Source organism: Centroberyx gerrardi, chromosome 14 (genome assembly GCF_048128805.1).
Source record: "Centroberyx gerrardi isolate f3 chromosome 14, fCenGer3.hap1.cur.20231027, whole genome shotgun sequence".
Classification (NCBI taxonomy): Eukaryota; Metazoa; Chordata; class Actinopteri; order Beryciformes; family Berycidae; genus Centroberyx; species Centroberyx gerrardi.
In genome coordinates, this window is record NC_136010.1 from 9665062 (window position 1) to 9681894 (window position 16833).

The 16833-nt window shown below is 43.5% G+C and overlaps 1 protein-coding gene across 2 annotated transcripts; it reads right to left on the minus strand.

The window, feature by feature from the left end:
- Positions 1–290: 290 nt before the first annotated feature.
- plekhn1 (pleckstrin homology domain containing, family N member 1) lies at positions 291–15469 on the minus strand. Of its 2 annotated transcripts, none has more exons than XM_071908794.2 (16): positions 15289–15469; positions 13339–13429; positions 12992–13153; positions 11639–11719; positions 10978–11068; positions 8861–8994; positions 8047–8196; positions 6421–6501; positions 6226–6301; positions 5797–5942; positions 5350–5502; positions 4268–4510; positions 3477–3641; positions 2479–2724; positions 2189–2249; positions 291–1171 (listed from the first exon to the last, which is right to left on the minus strand). In XM_071908794.2, the coding sequence occupies exons 1-16, from the start codon at positions 15360–15362 to the stop codon at positions 987–989; spliced, it is 2139 nt and encodes a 712-aa protein (XP_071764895.1). In that variant the 5' UTR covers positions 15363–15469; the 3' UTR covers positions 291–986. The 2 variants fall into 2 exon arrangements, with proteins under 2 accessions (XP_071764895.1, XP_071764894.1); XM_071908793.2 differs by having other exon boundaries at positions 2479–2727.
- Between the last annotated feature and the right edge of the window lie 1364 nt (positions 15470–16833).

The following is a 16833-nucleotide window of genomic DNA, read 5'->3' on the forward strand; positions in this document are numbered from 1 at the left end:
TGTCTCTCATTACGGCATTTCAAAATGACCCTGACTGACCTAAAGGGGGCGCTACAGTTACAGGTTAGAACAAGGTGACATCTTCGTTACTGATTGACCCACTTTCACTTCACTTTCACTTCACTTAATCTTTCACTAAACCTAATCTTACTAAATCTCACATCACCTTTGTTTCCTAAAACATCCATACACCACTCTGTTTCAATTCAATCTAGATATTTTTCAGTACTTTCAACTTTAAGATTGTCATTCTATCTGATCAGAACTATTAGAATAAGACAAAATAAAGATACACTTTTTTTTTCAGTTTTATTTCCAAATATAAATAAACACCTCAAACAAAATGAAAAGAGGAAGCCACACAAAGATCAGTAGCTGTAGTATTGTTAGCACATTTCAGGGAGTCCATTCAAACCACATCTACTTGCCTTGACAGTTTTTAGCATAATAAAATAATTAATTTACAAAATTTACAAAAATGTACATGCTCTACTGTAACGAGCCTTGGTGGAATGCTTTTTTATAGCCTTAATTATAAACAAAGACAAAAACATAACAATAGATAAACTGGACGGCACGTTAGAAAATGCTCTTAAATATTGAAAAAAAAAATCTAAACTATAAATACTTGCACTGCATATGAAACCCTTGACAGTGCAATTATACAACACATTACAAAAATAACATTTTCTAGCATTAAAGTCTGTACACTTTGCTTTCATGCTACATATAAAACAGACGGTGGTAGTCTATCTGCTATCACTTTCATAATGTAGTGTGTTGTTTTTTGTCCGTGCCTCCTCATACCCGCACTGAGCATTCCTCTGCTTGACTATCCAAGATCTAACAACTCGGTTCATGGGATTTGCGGAACATACTGTATGCTGCAGGAGTGAGACAGGCTTTGATAGTTGGTTTTTATTATCCCTCTGATAGAGATCTGTTGTTTGCACACGTCCAGACGAGTGCCGGCCTATTGTTTTGTTTTATGACCATCTCTGCTGGGTTGCCATGGCACCAAGGCCTCTGGCCCCGAAGTCTAATCCTGTCCGGTGTGGTGAAATTCCAGACATCGGCTGAATCATCCCGGTATTACAGTCGTATTCCCAAATGTTGTCATAGTCCATTTCCTGGTCATCTGGTTCTGTGGGTTCAAGGTACGAGTGGCGATCTGGGGGGGCGAGAGAAGATTCCCAGGCTTTTAGTTTTAAACAATGAAACACAAACCTTGCCCTGAATGAAAAAACTTGGCCACGGTCCAACCTTACTTATGGTGCGATTGCTCTTGTTCCAACATATAATCTTACTGTAAAACCAGTAGTGTAAGATGCCAATTTTACACCACCTTCATTTGCTCGTGATATTCTCTTTGTAAAGGCACAGAAACATGCAAACCGTCAGAAGAATTTGCAAGGTTATACCACTTTTTATCGTAGGTTAAAGTCTATTAACCTTCGAGAAAAGCAATTACCTGGTAAATTCTGGTCATGTTTTTATATGCGATAAAAGAACCAATAGATACGAGAGTGAGAGTGCAGCCCCAGTCCAGTTGTGTGCTGTCAATCACAGTCCAGTAGTAACCCTGTCTGTAGAGCAGTGTTCCCTTACACTGGGCTTCCCCCACATGGGACATCTGCACACATGGCATTTAGAGCGGCACTAAGCTCCATTTCATTGGCACATTTGCTTATTTCCTGCACTTTTCATTCTGCAGCCTTAACCTTCTATCTGCCTGCTGACAGACCCAAGAGTTCAATCAATCCAACGTGTACAGTAGGCTGTATTTAATTTAAGGTTAAATGGAGTGTGAGCAATGTTCTGTGTCCTTGGTGGTATTTAGGTAGGAGGCTATCAGTGTTGACTTTCATACCTCACACTTGAGAGGAAATATGATGCCGCAATGCCGTAGCCTTGGTTTGAAATAGAGAGCATTGTTTTCAATAGCGATACAAATTTAATTTAGCTATGACATGAAAGTGAAAGACAGCGCTCCCTCTTATTTAGCTTGAGTAAATCAAAAAATCTTGATCTTTTTTTATCAAGATTGGAAGCATATTGCATCTGTGTCACGAATTGCATAACATACTTGAAGAACATACTCTACGAGTTCGCACACAGGCACACTACACATAAACAGAGGAATGTTTCATTGTGATCAGGTTTATGTTTGCATGCCTGCAATTCTTACCTGGTGAGTAACCATATGGCATCTGAGAAGCGTTCATCGCAGAGCTCGACGGGATGAGTCTCTGTCAAAAGATGTGAAAACAAAAAGTTACTTCCCATGATCTACTTATAACAAACATGCCCAAGTTCACTCAAATGTTTGTTTCATCTTCTGCACCTGTTCAAATATCGCCCGCAGAACAAGTATATACACATGCCTTCGTAACGTGCGGTGCCACACGGCTGCAGTTTGTACCACAGCATTCCAGAAACCAGAGTGTCCTGGGAGACGGGTATCGCTCTACTTCTCACCTGCTCTTGCACTGGGCTGGGCGCAGGCAGCAACTTTAGCCTGGAGACGGCCTCGGCTCTCTGCTCCGCTTGGCTTTGATGACTGTCCATCTCCGGGCCCAGAGCGTGTCCCTGTGAGTTGGTGAGGACCAGGCTTCTCCTGCAGCGCCTGCCCATGGGAGGGGTGCGGAGCTGGAAGGAGGAGGGCAGGAGCTGCTGCTGGTGGTGCTGCTGGTGCTGCTGCTGCATTGGTGCTTGCCAGCTCTGCTGCTTAGGAACAGAGGGAGACATGTCAGGGTGGTGCAGTTAGAATCACATGTGGAATAGGGGTTTAGATGATTAACTTAAAGGATCATTTCAGTTTTTGTCTGATAGTCAAATGCATCTTTGGCCGGAGGGAGTCTAAAAACAGGGTGAAACTGCTGTCTGGTAATAGCGATGCATATATTTACAAAAATATGAAATGAATAAGAGTCAATGGGCCATGTTTCAAAGTTTGGGATAAAACATTCTCATTTGTTTATATAATCAAATTGCAGTAGTTGATTTGAGTTGGTTTGAGGTGATTTAAAAGAATTGTGAAACATGTCATGATCACTCCCATTGATTTAGATTTAGAATAGTTAAATGTTGCTGTGAAGAAATTACTATAGAATCAAACAGCGCATGCTTAATACACCTCAGCCAAAGAACCACCTGACTAACACATGAAAAAACAAGAATTATGCTTTAAGCTTTAAGGTTAAGCAAATGTAGACAGTATCACTAGCCCCACTAAAAGGGTAAGCAGGCCTTTAAAAATGTTGTTGCTGCTGAAAAGGAGTAGAGACACTCTGTCAGCAATCTACTTGATTATGCCAGTTAAGGATCGATTAATCATTGGTGGTGGTGAAGCCTCTGCATCTGATGTTACTTTTCTTCACCAAGCGTGTGTGTATGTGTGTGCACACCGGTTGATGTCAGGCAGGCTGTGTGGATGTAAACTGAGTCTATGGATCCAGTATCGGTGACCCACTTACCACTGAACAGGCTGGGCTCTGCTCATCCAGGGCGTAGATGTCGGGGGTGCAGGGCACGTCGTACAGGGGCGACAAGGGCTGGCGGGGGGCGCACATGTCCGAGTGGCGCTGCGGGCCGTTCAGGGAGTAGTTCAGGGACGACTGCGGGGTGCTCCAGCTGTTGGACTGATCACAGAGGATTCACACAGAGCCAGGGGTTAGTTGGAAACTCCTAATGATCGGGTGCAAATCAATGGGCCATTTTCCCCCTTTCCCTGTCTCTCTCTCCCCCTCTCTCTCTCACGCTCTTAAGGCTAGCAGAAGGCAATCGCATAAGCCACACTTAGTTTTGGGATTAGGGGTCAGGTTACCAAGTAGAGAGACTGGAGTAATCTCAGACATGATCTACAGCAGCACTGACATGACAACAGTCTGTTGTTTCACAAATCTGTAGTCAGCTGTCTGTTTTGTGTATGAAATCTGCAGTGTTAACTGCCACAGTAATGTAGGGATATCCACTCAAATATAATAAATGTTTCCTGTGAATGAACCCTAATGGTGCAGGTTAAGGTAAAATCATTTCAGGCCCTGCACTTAAGAGCAACACTGTCTCTTATAAGAAAGGTCTTTCAACCTCAGTTATGAACAAAATGCTATTGTAGCCCTATTTATTGACACTGCATCATGGCCCACTCTCAACCTACTGCTTGGTGTGTCAGTCTATTTCAGTTGCGGCACTCATGACATGTAAAATAAGACAACACTCTCAAGGGAAATATTCAGTTATCAAGTCAGACGGCAGGCTGAATTACCTTGACAAGGGGGGCTTTCTCCTGGCGCTGGGGGCTGGCGCGGCGCAGCGCGGAGTAGGGAGTGCTGTAGATCTGAGACAGCACCGGGCCCTCAGTGGGCTGGAGGTACGAGCTGCGCTGGGGGGAGGAGTAGCGAAGTGACAAAGGTCGTAGGTCGCGCTCAGGCCTGGTGTGAGATGACACGCTGTTGCTCCTGCTGCCCAGGCGGGCCGTCTCTGTCGAGGAGGGACGGCTGGAAGTGTACTGTAGGGGCAACAAACACGCAGGGGGCAAAAGTCAACCAAGAGCTGTGGCATCACAACTAGGGTGGCATCAGTCAGTTTCACTATTAGGTGCTATTCAAACAAACATAATATATTTTCCCTCCTCCTCATGAGTTTTCTCGGCATGTTGTGTTATTTGTTTGTGCGAATATAGCAGCCAAGGTGGAATTGATGTTATCTGTTAGAGTGTGAGGAAAGAAGGTCTCCATCAACTTAATTGGGAGAGTGGCGTTCAGGTTAGAAGCCCACACAAAGAACAACAACATGTCTTCTGGGCACAGAGCCTGTTCCACTTTAAGCTAATTGGATGGGCAGTTGGCCTACATAGCCCCTCTCCTGGGGGAGTTTGGTCGAAGTCCTGATAATACACAGCACTTCAATAGCTGCTTAAAGAGTCTGAAGTTAACAAGCAAACTTTTGACTGCTGAATCAGCATGTAAGGGCCTGTTATTTTCCAACATCAGAAAGTTATTTTTATGGATAGATGTTTTGAGAAAGATTAGCAACTTTATTATGATTTTTTTTACTGGAGGACCTGAGCATCATCACTTGAGTCTTTGTAGTTGTAACAGGAGCAGTTTGGTGTCTAGACCTTGGTTAATAATTAACCGTTGTAAAAGAAAAGGGTTGCTGCTCAGCTCAGCTCCACCAAAACAAACAGAGGTTTTTTTTTAGCGACACAGAACTAAGCTCCTACCAAGTTTATAGTTTTAGCTGTGCAAATATTGTAGTGTTGTGTTTGCTTCAGTGAATTAGTTCAAGTGTGACTTTTCATGATAACAGTATTTCCTCAGTAGATAGCTATCCATGCACACTTACACATAGGGGTTCAGTGTATCCTGGGGAGAGAGGGTTGTCTTCATGTCTGGGGAACTGAAGGTTGTGAGACCCACGTCCGCTCTGCGGCCGGCTGAGCCTCAGGGACTCACTTAGTCCCTGGCTATTTCCACTCCACCTGTCAAACTGTGGACCCTAGAGATTATAGAAGACACATAATAGAATGAATAAATATGTAACACCATGGCTATGAGCAAATTAATAAAGTTTGCAGACCAAAGATGGACTGCCTCATAACTAGAACCATAAGTCAGTAGTAGCAAGGCAAAAGTTTTAATAGTCACTCTGAATGTGTTTATTTACAAAAGAGGCGAGTCTGCATTGTCTGTCTCCCTTATCACTTTTTCCTCATACTCATATCACACTAATCAGGTGTGGATCATCAATCGCTGTGAGTAGTTTAATGTTTGGAAGGAGGGCGTGCCTCACCTCTCTCTGCGTCGGGGTGTAGATGATGTCATACACGGGGGGCGGCGGGCTGAGAACGGGCACGTCAGCAGCTTTGAAATGCTGGATCCAGTCGCAGAACTCGGCCTTATCCAGACAGGACACCACTATGGGGTTGATCAGCTTGCCTGGGAAGGGAGGGGGGACAAAGCCGGTCATTCGGTTCAGTCGCTCACTGGAATGTGCTATAGTCAGAATGTCATTCATCGGGGATAAAACCAGCTCATTCATGGAGGGCTACACTTTGTGACGCTAGTGGATTCATGAAAAAGGCCACTTGGGGGTACAGCCCGCATAAGAATGTACATTCATTAAAATCCCTTCTTAACATGTCCAGTTACAAAACCAAGGAGTCTGAAGAGTCTGCAGTAGAGCTTCCAGTGTGCGGTATTTACATTACGGTCAATTTACCTTCAATCATAAAGGTGTTGGGCTTGACGTCTTGGCAGGGTGTGGTCACGGTAATCATGTTGAGTGGAAGTTTCCCCTGCAATCACATAGACTTTTACACACAACTCTCTGATGCATACACCGGATACATGTAGACAGCTGAAGATATGATTAAGTTTAAGAGAATGAGTCAGAGGTCAGTGAGGTCAGTGATACCTTGTAGAAGAGTCCGTCATTCTCCTCTGATAGGATGATCAGAGTGGCTGGGTACATCACCAGCAGTCTGTCGCTCTGCTCCTGTGGGCATAAGAGTTTAGCTGCAAGTGAGTTTTATGTACTTTATGTACTTGTTATGTTGTCATTACAGTGTTACTACATTGAATTATCCTTATCCGTTGCCATTTAACTGGTTGAAGGAAAATACCAGTGTCATTTAGAGTAGACGTTCATTTACTATTGTCTGTGTCTAGTAATTTTGCAATGCATGCCGTATCTAATTAGATTTTTTAGCTCATTTTTTATCGTTTGTTTTTTGAAAAAGGACGAAAAATGAAATCAAACCTAGCCTGAAATTAATTGCTGTCTCAGCTAACAAATACTCCCCAAATAAAAAGGCATGGATGTGACAATAAAGTTTGTAAGGTGACATGTTCTTGACAGATTATTTCCTGGCAGAGGCATCCATTTCTTCCTGCAGATGTCATGGACAGTAAGCAGAGCATAACATAAAGCGCACACTGATATGAAAACACTCAACTCGGGCACAATGACATAAAACAGAAACTTTGACAAAGCCAAATTAAGGCCTCATGTTTACTGTAATGGATTATCTAGCTCTGGAACATTTCAAGTCTGTGGGAGTTGTTTGTCATATTGTACAAGAATGAATGACAGCAAATGACATCTTTGGAAGGGAGGAAAAGGAGCCCTGATATCTCCAATTAGGCTGACTGTCTACAGACACCAGCAGGACTAATGTAAAGGAGCAAGGGCAAACTAGAAGATTGGCTAAACTTTAAAAAAAAACACATCAGTATTATCCTTTAATACCTTGTTGAGAGGCTCATTTAAAATCCCAGCAAGATCTTGAGTGAAACCAGTTAGTGGGGCATTTAAAGGCGCGGCAGACTGAGAGTTTATGTTTCTTCTCCCTCACTGAGGGTGTGTCTGGACAGACAGCTGACATTCCAGCTGTGAGGTGAGTCGAGTCACTGCGTGAGCCGGGCAAATGCCTCTCACACACCCAAGCCCTAAATCTCACACACTTCAATAGAGCTGCCGCTATTTCCCACAGAGAATTAATTGCAGCTAACCTTGCAAGCTGTGTCACGACTACTGTTTTCATTGGCTGTTGTTGCAAAGCCGTGTCAGCATTATTTATTTGTGCCTAATGTCTGATTTGGTTTGTCACACATGTTTTGTCAGTGGGTTGCAGGTGTCTGATACTGTGTTACGTCTTGAGAGGAACATAGAGGTAATAGAGTTATACCTGCAGGAGAGGTACCCTCTGCCAAAGTATGGACTCCACCCATTACGCTCACTCCTTACATTGTGTTGACGTACTGTGATGTGTGTATTGCGCAACTGAAGAACTATGTGAGTCACCTGGCTCTAGAGATCATATTATGTTGTTTTTATTCATCATGTTAAAATTCCCAGGGTTTGAAAACATGTAGGCATCATGATAGCTCATACAGTTGCTCATACTGTAGAATTCCACAAATAGTCAAGAACAGAGGTAGCCTGTTCTGTTTTCAATGATGCCTTCAGTGCTATGACAGGTAATAATGCGTCACACGGACTAGATAAGCCACAGTGATTTAGAGTGCGTAGGTGTCGTACCTGACAGGGAAGGTGCTGCAGTCGGACTTTAGTGACATAGGTGATAACCCCCAGACTGTCGCGCTGAGAGCCCTCCCACTCGTAGATGGGCTCTCTGTTGATGGAGTTCCTCAGCTCCTCTCTGCTCTCGGGAACCTCGTCCTGGTTTAGCTAGATACACACAGATTATATAAGTGAGACAGAATTATTAAAGAGTAAACATGAATAGACCTCTAGAGCTCTTAAGCTAATTTAAACATGTTGATTTGGCTTTTATTTGGAATGTCACTGTGGCTTGTAGATCCAGGGGCTCATTAGGCTTATAATAAAGCATAAAAATGTCATCAGCCCAATTATCTTCTACTGCAGTGATACATCTAGGCTCATGTGTTTCATCTTAGATATTGTCAGCCCTTTCCACACCTGTGGGTGTGGAGTCAGCACTTTAACCCTGTGCAGATGTGAGGGTTGGTCTGATGTGGGCTGTGATGCGGTCAAGACCGCTCCCTGGTATCCAGCCCTCAGGCAGAGACAGCAGTGACCTACTTGACTCACCACCGCTACACTCACACACATCCTGTCAGTGTTTTACCAGAACTGGCTTAGGCCAAAGCCCTCCCCTGCCTAATCCATCAAGTAGGTTAAGAGATGGCCACTCTTGAGGGCTTGTTTGAATTTGAAAAAACGGATGTTAATCTTTGTAATCCCTGCACTCATATATTCTGAGTGTTCTTGAGCATGAGAACCAACCCTTATGCAGCCTGATATAACATGTAGACTGTGTTTGGGGAAAGATGACACCATGAAACGCAGTTGTAGAGCTCATTCAACATACCTTCACTCTGGTGAAGTTCTCAGGTGCAAAGGCAGTGCCCCCGTTGGCCTCAATATTTTCTTTGAGCAGGCCAAACCATAGGTCCATTTCTTCTTGGTTGGCACAGTAGACGATGATGGGGTTAAGGCTGACACCTGCAGGGGGCAAAGGTCACAGGGTCAAAAGGGAAAGGGTCACCAAGGCATCTCTTTCTCAACTCTTTCTCAGAAAGCTTTCTGCCATGGTGGTGAATCATTTATGGAGTTCACACACTCAGCTCCTTTACTGCATCGCGCTCCCTTGGGCAATACTGACAATAAAGCCGTGTTAACTCATGTTTGGTAACATGTTACAGACACTAAACCACCTGTACAACCTGTTGCAGAAGACCACCCTTGACCCGCTCTATATGGCCTTTAAAAATTACAGCAGACAGTTCCTCCCACAAACTGCTTACCCAGGAGGAATGAACAGGACCTGGGGTGAATAGAGCTGGAATCTCCCTCTATCAGACCCACACATACCAGAGATAAACAGCAGAGATAGTCACTTTCATTCCAGCCCCATGGCTTTGTAATTGCCAGGAACCATAGCCTGCTGACTGCTCCCTAATAAGCAGCCACACTGGTCTCATCTGTTGACTTTCTATTCATTCCAGCCCTTAATTTTAGACCTTGATCATGGCACTCCCTTGAAAAAGGCATTTTTCCCACAGCTCAAGCAAGGACAGTGATGTGAAGTCTCTTAAGACTGGAATCACGTATCTCAGGAGCAACCAGTCAGTCAGTTTACAGAGGTCATTAACTATTATTAAAAGTCATTAACTGTCATTACTTACAGGAATCACAACCGTGCTAATTCTAAACATATGAAGGCTTCCAGGATTTTTTCCAGAACCTCATGTGGAATTTTTGCTTCGTGAATCTCTAAATCAGCTCCTCACAACATTTACAGTAAAGCTGATTCATATTTTCAACTCAGCGAGGGGAAGACGCAGGTCTCGCAGTGGATAGTTCCACATTAGATCCCCCGCTTGAGTCAGAATTTTGTCATGCTGCCTCTGCACATATGTTTCCTGTCAGTGATGCCTCCCGTTAGGTAAACAAAGGCTCATGTTGAAAAAGGAAAACATTTGAAACCAAATACCCAAAAAGAATAAGTTTGTTCCAGGAAATATTGCAAGGTCAAGTATATTTTCGCAAAGCCAAAGAGTGCAGGGATACTTCAATAACATGGTAATAATAAAGAAATACAAACAGAAACCTTACACTTGTCATGACTGAAACTAACTTTACATGCCTTGGACTTTTTCACTTTTTTAATTTTACATTGATTACTTTGACCGAATTCACTGACTACATTGATACCGGGGAACATGGCCGTCTAGTCACTTCATTTACGCCAACTGCCATTTTTCTACTCTGTAAAGAAATCAAGTCAAAGTGTTTTCGTCCATTCAGAGATCAAATGCTAAGTGGCATTACTACCGGGCATTAGGCTGAGCAGTTTTTGGAATGTGCCATAGATTATATGTAGTGACAAGGCTAAGAGTGATTTTCTGCACGACAGCTGGGTTGGCTGAGGCGCACCTGTCGTCTAACAAGGGGGGCCTTTGAGGCGGGCTTGGCCCCCTGACCGAGGGTGAAAGGGGCCCAGCTCTAGTTAGTCTTGGGGTTGAGTGGAGGTGAAGAGGGTCGCGGCACCTTTGAATCACTGGAATGTGGCAACATAGGAAATGCCACAGCTTGGAAATAGCGTGCGGTTTGTTGCTGTTTTAGCAAGAGAATTTGTGCTTTGGTCTATCAGTGATGAGAGGGCCAAACATAGCAGACCACCAGTGTAAGTGAAAATAGTGAGAGCGTATGAAAGTTAAACGGTGACAAATATGAACTAAGACTCTCTAGTTCTCCAGCTCTCATTCCTCCTCTGTTTTCCTTTAGAGAAATGGGCCACCACAGTGATGTTTGAAGTCAGCCGCTGAATTGTAAACATCCTCCTGGATTAGCCGGTTCTAGTTTAAATGATTGATGAGCTAGATTCAGCTCAGCTAATAAACTGAAAACAGATGATTGCAACATTGCAGGGCTCAGTGCCCACATCTACTTCTGTCCTTTCAAGTGAACCAAAGTCAAACTTACCGTTGATCTGGAAGGCAAATTCCTGGGGTTGGCTGTGGTTGCAGTTCTGTTGCAGGTTGCAGATGGTGAGCTCTTTCAGGGGAAGAGTTCCCTGCACACAAAAGTACAAAAAGCCCAATCATCAAATTTCATAAACAATATGCTTCTTTGGGAAATAAACATTCTCCCATTCACAGACACTTGAAACATCCTTTACTACAGTTCTCTCACTGTTAATGCTTTACGTGAGCAGACTATTCAACTCTATGCTCTAATGAACACATGCAGTTATGACACACAATTAATTAGTGTGATACTGAGGTCAGCCTCATAAGCCGATGACGTATTCATGTCTGTGTTACATTTGCCGTCATCTACATTCTGACTAATACTGTATATGAGTGCTTAGTCGTGTCTTTTTGACATGGAGTCTAGCTCCTAACACAGTAAAACGATGATTAATGACTGCTCATGCTTTACGAGACAGGTGAGGAAATATAATCGTACACACTCTGTTTACCAACACATTGCTGGTTGGCAGGAGACGCACGTCAAAAGGCATAAGGAGATTACATAAGATTACCGTGACCCGTGGGAAAATTAGACATCAGTTGACACTGATGAACCATGGATTGGAGGCCATGATCATTGATAATATTGCCTGGCTTAAAAAAAAACCCACCTGGTATGTGAGTCCAGTTGTGTTGTTGGAGACAAAATGAAGATGTGTTTGGAAGAGGTCCAGGTAGCAGTCATGCACATCCTGCACAGATAAAAAGAGTGGAGGGTGGAAGAGTTAGATCCACAAATACAGTGTTGATAAAATCAGCCCTATCTCTGTGAGAATTAACATATTGATCCATACGGAAAGATAACTACAGCAGCTGATTTCACAGATGAACTCGCCTTCAACCAACTAATCGTGAAATCAGCTGATGCAGTGTTTGGTTGGAATGAAAACCTGCATACACATGGCTCTCAATGGCTTTCCTACCCATACTTATCTAATATTTGTGTCCAATGACCAGAGAAGTTATGTAGGTGCAGCATTACAGCCTAATAAAACAACCTTTGCCAACACAATTTTAAGATTAATCACCCAACAAATCACTGCCAGTGCCCCTGTCTGACAATTAACATCCTGTATTTCAAATGGGCATGTCTTGTTCTTGATTATCTTATATTGCTGTGTGAGGTTTGATCTGCTGATTCATGGAACACCTTGAGGAAATGTTCTGCTGGATTGACTTGGACTGACTTGGATACTCATAAATTCAGGAATTTCTCAAGGGATCACAAAATGTGGTTAATAGTCACTTCCTTCCTTTTGACAGCCAAGCCCCCTTCCTTTGCTGGTTCATGTATGGCTTCTTTTTTCAACAACACTTAGGTAATACATCTTCGCTTCCTGTGGTATTATTGTATGGCACAATACAATATGTTCTTTTGCCTTCATGATCTCATTGAACGCAGCATCCTCTCCATCAATCTCTTTTTTTCTCTGTTTTGACAGAGCAGTTGTGTCACAGCTCTGACAAAGTGCAGTTCCCACAGCGAGGAGCCGGTGTGTCCTCTATCAGTCGCTGGGATCAGAGGAACTCTCTCTACCCTCAGGTTTTTTTCTCAGAGATGTTTCACAACCGCAGCAGAAGTGTGCGTGTCCAAACACAGGCTGCGGCCTGCTTTGTGGAAAACTGATTGGATTATTCACAGCCAGCCACCACGTCAGTGCCAGCAGGGGAGTTTCGGTGCGTTTGGTGGCCGCAGAGCAACATCCTGTTATCTCCACCTGTGTGCTTGGTTCTTGCTCTCATGGGGATTACAGGGATGACTAGGACGATGTGTCACTGTAGGCTTGGCCTTTTTTTACGACCTCATTAACCGCAGTTAACCGCAGTTGCGGATGTTGCGGCATTAGCTTTGTTTTGTTTGATAGTTATTGTTTTGACATTCCATCATACGCAGTCGTAAAAAGTTATTTTGTTCTTGTGTGTGTTTGTGTGTGTGTGTGTGTGTGTGTGTGTTTCCTCCTCACCTGGCAGTGAAGGAAGCGGAAGCGGACTTTGGAGCTGTGGATCATCCTTCCGTAGTTTTTCACATTGATGCTGCTCTTCTTCCAGCCACTGGCCGGGTCGTAGGGGAAGGGGGGGTCCCACTTTATGTTCTCTATCGTCTGCAGGTCTTTATGGGACATTTCCTGCAACCAATCATAATGTCAGAAGAGTTTAGACATAACACTGAATAACCCAATTAGACCTGCTGTCAAAATAGTCAGACATATCGCATATTGGCATACATAGGATCGCAGTTTTGTGAGGTATGCAGAGAACTGAGTTTCATGTTATTAACTGGCTGTATCTCATAGCTGAAGGAGGGTCTTACCTTCCTGGGGGTGACGGTGCACAGGATATTGATGATGCTGTTGGACTTCTCCTGTCCCTCTTGGGGATTCTTCTTGCGAAACAGACGACTGCTGCTCGGGGCAGAGAGAGAGAGAGAGAGAGAGAGAGAGAGAGAGAAAGCCATGTGTTACGACTCGCTCTCACTGTTTACCATCATGTTCATTTCATGTTTGCTGAACAGTTACCTTCCCAACTGCAATGTCAACAGGGAACATTTCCTGTTTAAGGAATTTCCTTGTCTGCTTTGTCAAATGGAGCGATGGCCTACAAGCAACTGTCCCTGCTGAATTGTTTTGCATTTCAAATCTGGATCCAATCACTTATTTATCTATTTTTCTTACTTTTTTCAATAGTTATCAAGTTACAAACTAAATCTTGAACCATTGACATATTTGAGTTTTCATGACAGCTTAATGACTTTGAATGATGGTTTGTGTCTCATGTCATATACATTAACCACAGCTCTCCTTTTGTCCTCGTGCTTTCAATACCAGCCATTTAAATGAGCAGAACAATCAGGTCTTATGTTCCTGTTAGGCAGGATATGCATAGGGAAATCAACATTCAATGCCCTCCTTTGTTTTGCATGACCCTCATCTGTTACCATTAGTGTCACATCTTTATAAGGAAGCTCTTCCACTGCAATGATAAGGCCGGGAGTCTGCTTTTACAATCTCAATCTGGAGTTTATCTGCTTATCTGCCCATGTGTGAGTCAGTGTCTTTAGCACAACAACACAGGCTTTTGTGTGTGTGGTGGGAATCAAGGTCTGTCTAATCAGGAGGTCTCCATGTCGATCATCAATCATTGGATGAGCAGATTACTGTTTCACAAGTGATGCTATTACACTACAACCCTTGTTTCTTTTAGTCTTGGACAGAGAAAATATGATAATATATAATCCACAGTTGCAAACTGAAAGAGGAATGTGGATAATAGACAGGTAGTGGATTTGCACACCTAACATTCTCCAAGTCACTGCTTTGGCATTCATGCTCACTGCTTGGCTCTGTGGGGAATACCTGAGCCCGGCCTAATTCACCAACACAAGGAGGGAGTAGGGCACACAGGAAGCAGGAACACTGAACTTATTGTTAATGCTGAACCATCAATTCACCTTGGAAAGTGTATCAGTATTCAAGCTAGAGCTGAGAGTTTTGAAACCCAACGGTCGGGGCCGTTACTCTGTTTTTATTTGAAATAGACAAATGGTTCTTCTTGGCAGAGCGAAATGGACCGTTAGACAAAACCAGATCCTGAACAATAGCGCAGCACAGGGCAGAAGACTGTAGCAGTGGCTAATTACAATCAGATGTGGTGGTCCAGCAGAGTGGGCTGTACCAAGGGCAACATGCCCAGGCATATAATACTGGAGGAGGCATTAAAAAAAAAGTAGAAAAGCAAGTATATCCTATTTATGTGGATCAATATACTGTATGTATTCTTGTTCAAAGGGTCATAAGAGTTAAAGTTATTAACCTATATATCAGGTATCATAAAGCGGATCTTATCAGTTAATAACTATAATTGCCCACATGTGATCATGATAGTGAATGGGGTCAGGTCCTGATTTTGGAGGGAAACCAGATTCACTGACAGCTGGCAGATCAACTTCACAGAGATGCAAAGAGGAGGCAAATGGTAACTGGATCATTGACACCGTTGGGCCAGACAGGCACCACTCTGGGACTGTGCTGTATTACCACATGATCCTGAACCTGGCCCCGCAAAATTCACAACCTCTGTTTAACCCCGGTGCTCAAACCCTGAGAAATACCAAGAATTCCTTCCAGCTGAAACGCACAGTCTAAAATAACAAACCACAGCCAAGGGCATGACATTGTGCTCCGTCTTGAGCAAACATAATGACACAAGTACAGTAAAAAAAAAAAAAAGAAGAAGAATGCCCCAACAGTTTGTTTGTTCTTACCTGTTTCTGCGTATGAAACTCTTGCTGGAGAATCTGAAGTTGTGCTGGGGGACACATGACATGCTGCTCCCCATGCTGCTGCGGTGTGTGGGGCTCTGCGCTCTGCTGTAGACAAGCTTTACTCCTCCTGTGATGGATGGTGTGTGTGTAATCCAAGCGGTGCTGTGCGCTCCCTACTGAAGTCAGGCTTCTACTGAGGGAGAAGTGGGCAGGGTGAGGGCTGTATAGACAGACCGGTGAGAGTGCGTCTGTGTAAAGAGGGGGCGGAGTTTGGGGCTGTGTCGGGCTCTGGATGTGTGTGTGTGTGTGCGTGTGTGTGTGTGTGTGTGTGTGAGTGAGTGGTGAATAGCCAGAAGGGTTCACACCTTCTGTGGGTTGCTTCTGTCTGTTAAATCAATCCCAACAACAAAGACAGGGGGTCTGGGAGAAGTGTGCCAATTCACACCTTCCAGGAGCCAAATGGAGCTCATTGTGGGTCGCCAGTGCAAGACGGGTCACTAACACACTGGATGGTGTGTGTCAATCAAAGGGTGAGATGGGAGCTTCCACTGGCATGCCCGGACATGAAAATGCCTGCAGCCTAAAGGAGTCTATTTATTATTGGCCCACATACTTTAAGCACAACAATGTCATTTTGAAACTCAAGTTATCAGGAAAGTGCAACACGATGATGTAGTGGTCCCCTCTTGGTTTTTAGTTCTATTTATTTGGAAAGAAAGTACACCGCTCATATTGTATATAACAGGCAAAGCACTGCTGCAATACCAAAACTGAAAAGATGAATGCATCGGCTACCACAGTGTGGTCTCTTCTCCAACAATATGAGATTTACTGAATCTTGTTCTGCCTTCACTCTGGGGAATATTTGCTAAGTAAAATCTTTCACCACTCTTAGGACAATTATCTGTCAATGGGATGGGAAAGGAGGATGTATTTAACAGGATGCTTGTGTATTCAAAGGCTCTAATTTACCTAAGACAAGAAGCCTATGCAAACAATATGCTGTTTGCATTTTGCTCTACAATGAGATATCCACCACATGGAAAAAAGTGACACCCAGTAAATTCAGTCCTTGGCTGACAATAACACTTCTACAGACTGGATCTTAAGTATTTTAGAGATGAATAATGGATCTCTGATAATGATTTTTTTTGGGGGGGGTGGTGGTTTCAAAGTGGATGTATAACATTTGTGAATAGACCTTTTCATAAAGATGATCAGTTTGATTGTACAGTGAACATAGTGCTTGTGTTCATTCTGTACACTCAGAAGGTCAATGTTAGCTTCCCATTTGAACTTTTTGGAAATAGGTGAATATCAGTGGGTTTTATGTCGCAACTCTCATGACTCACACCAGAAAACGTAATTTTCCAGGGTAAGTTTATAAAGTGAATGACACAATGTATTTAAATAGACAGTGACTGGGGGCCTAATCAATCACTGACTGGCGAGTCAAACAGTCATGATCAGTTCTTGCTCAGTAATTCGTTGCGGGTCGTCGTCTGTGTTGACTTCATACAGTCATGATAGGAGATGTCTGCTGTA

What these genes read in the sequence shown, in the direction of transcription:
- plekhn1 (XM_071908793.2), bottom strand. Translation starts at nt 15,362, where the DNA reads ATGGGGAGCAGCATGTCATGTGTCCCCCAGCACAACTTCAGATTCTCC. An exon ending in CAACTGGACTCACATACCAG is followed by an intron (nt 11,069 to 11,638) that starts GTGGGTTTTTTT and finishes TTTTGTGTGCAG; the next exon opens with GGAACTCTTCCCCTGAAAGA. An exon ending in ATTTGCCTTCCAGATCAACG is followed by an intron (nt 8,995 to 10,977) that starts GTAAGTTTGACT and finishes TGCCCCCTGCAG; the next exon opens with GTGTCAGCCTTAACCCCATC.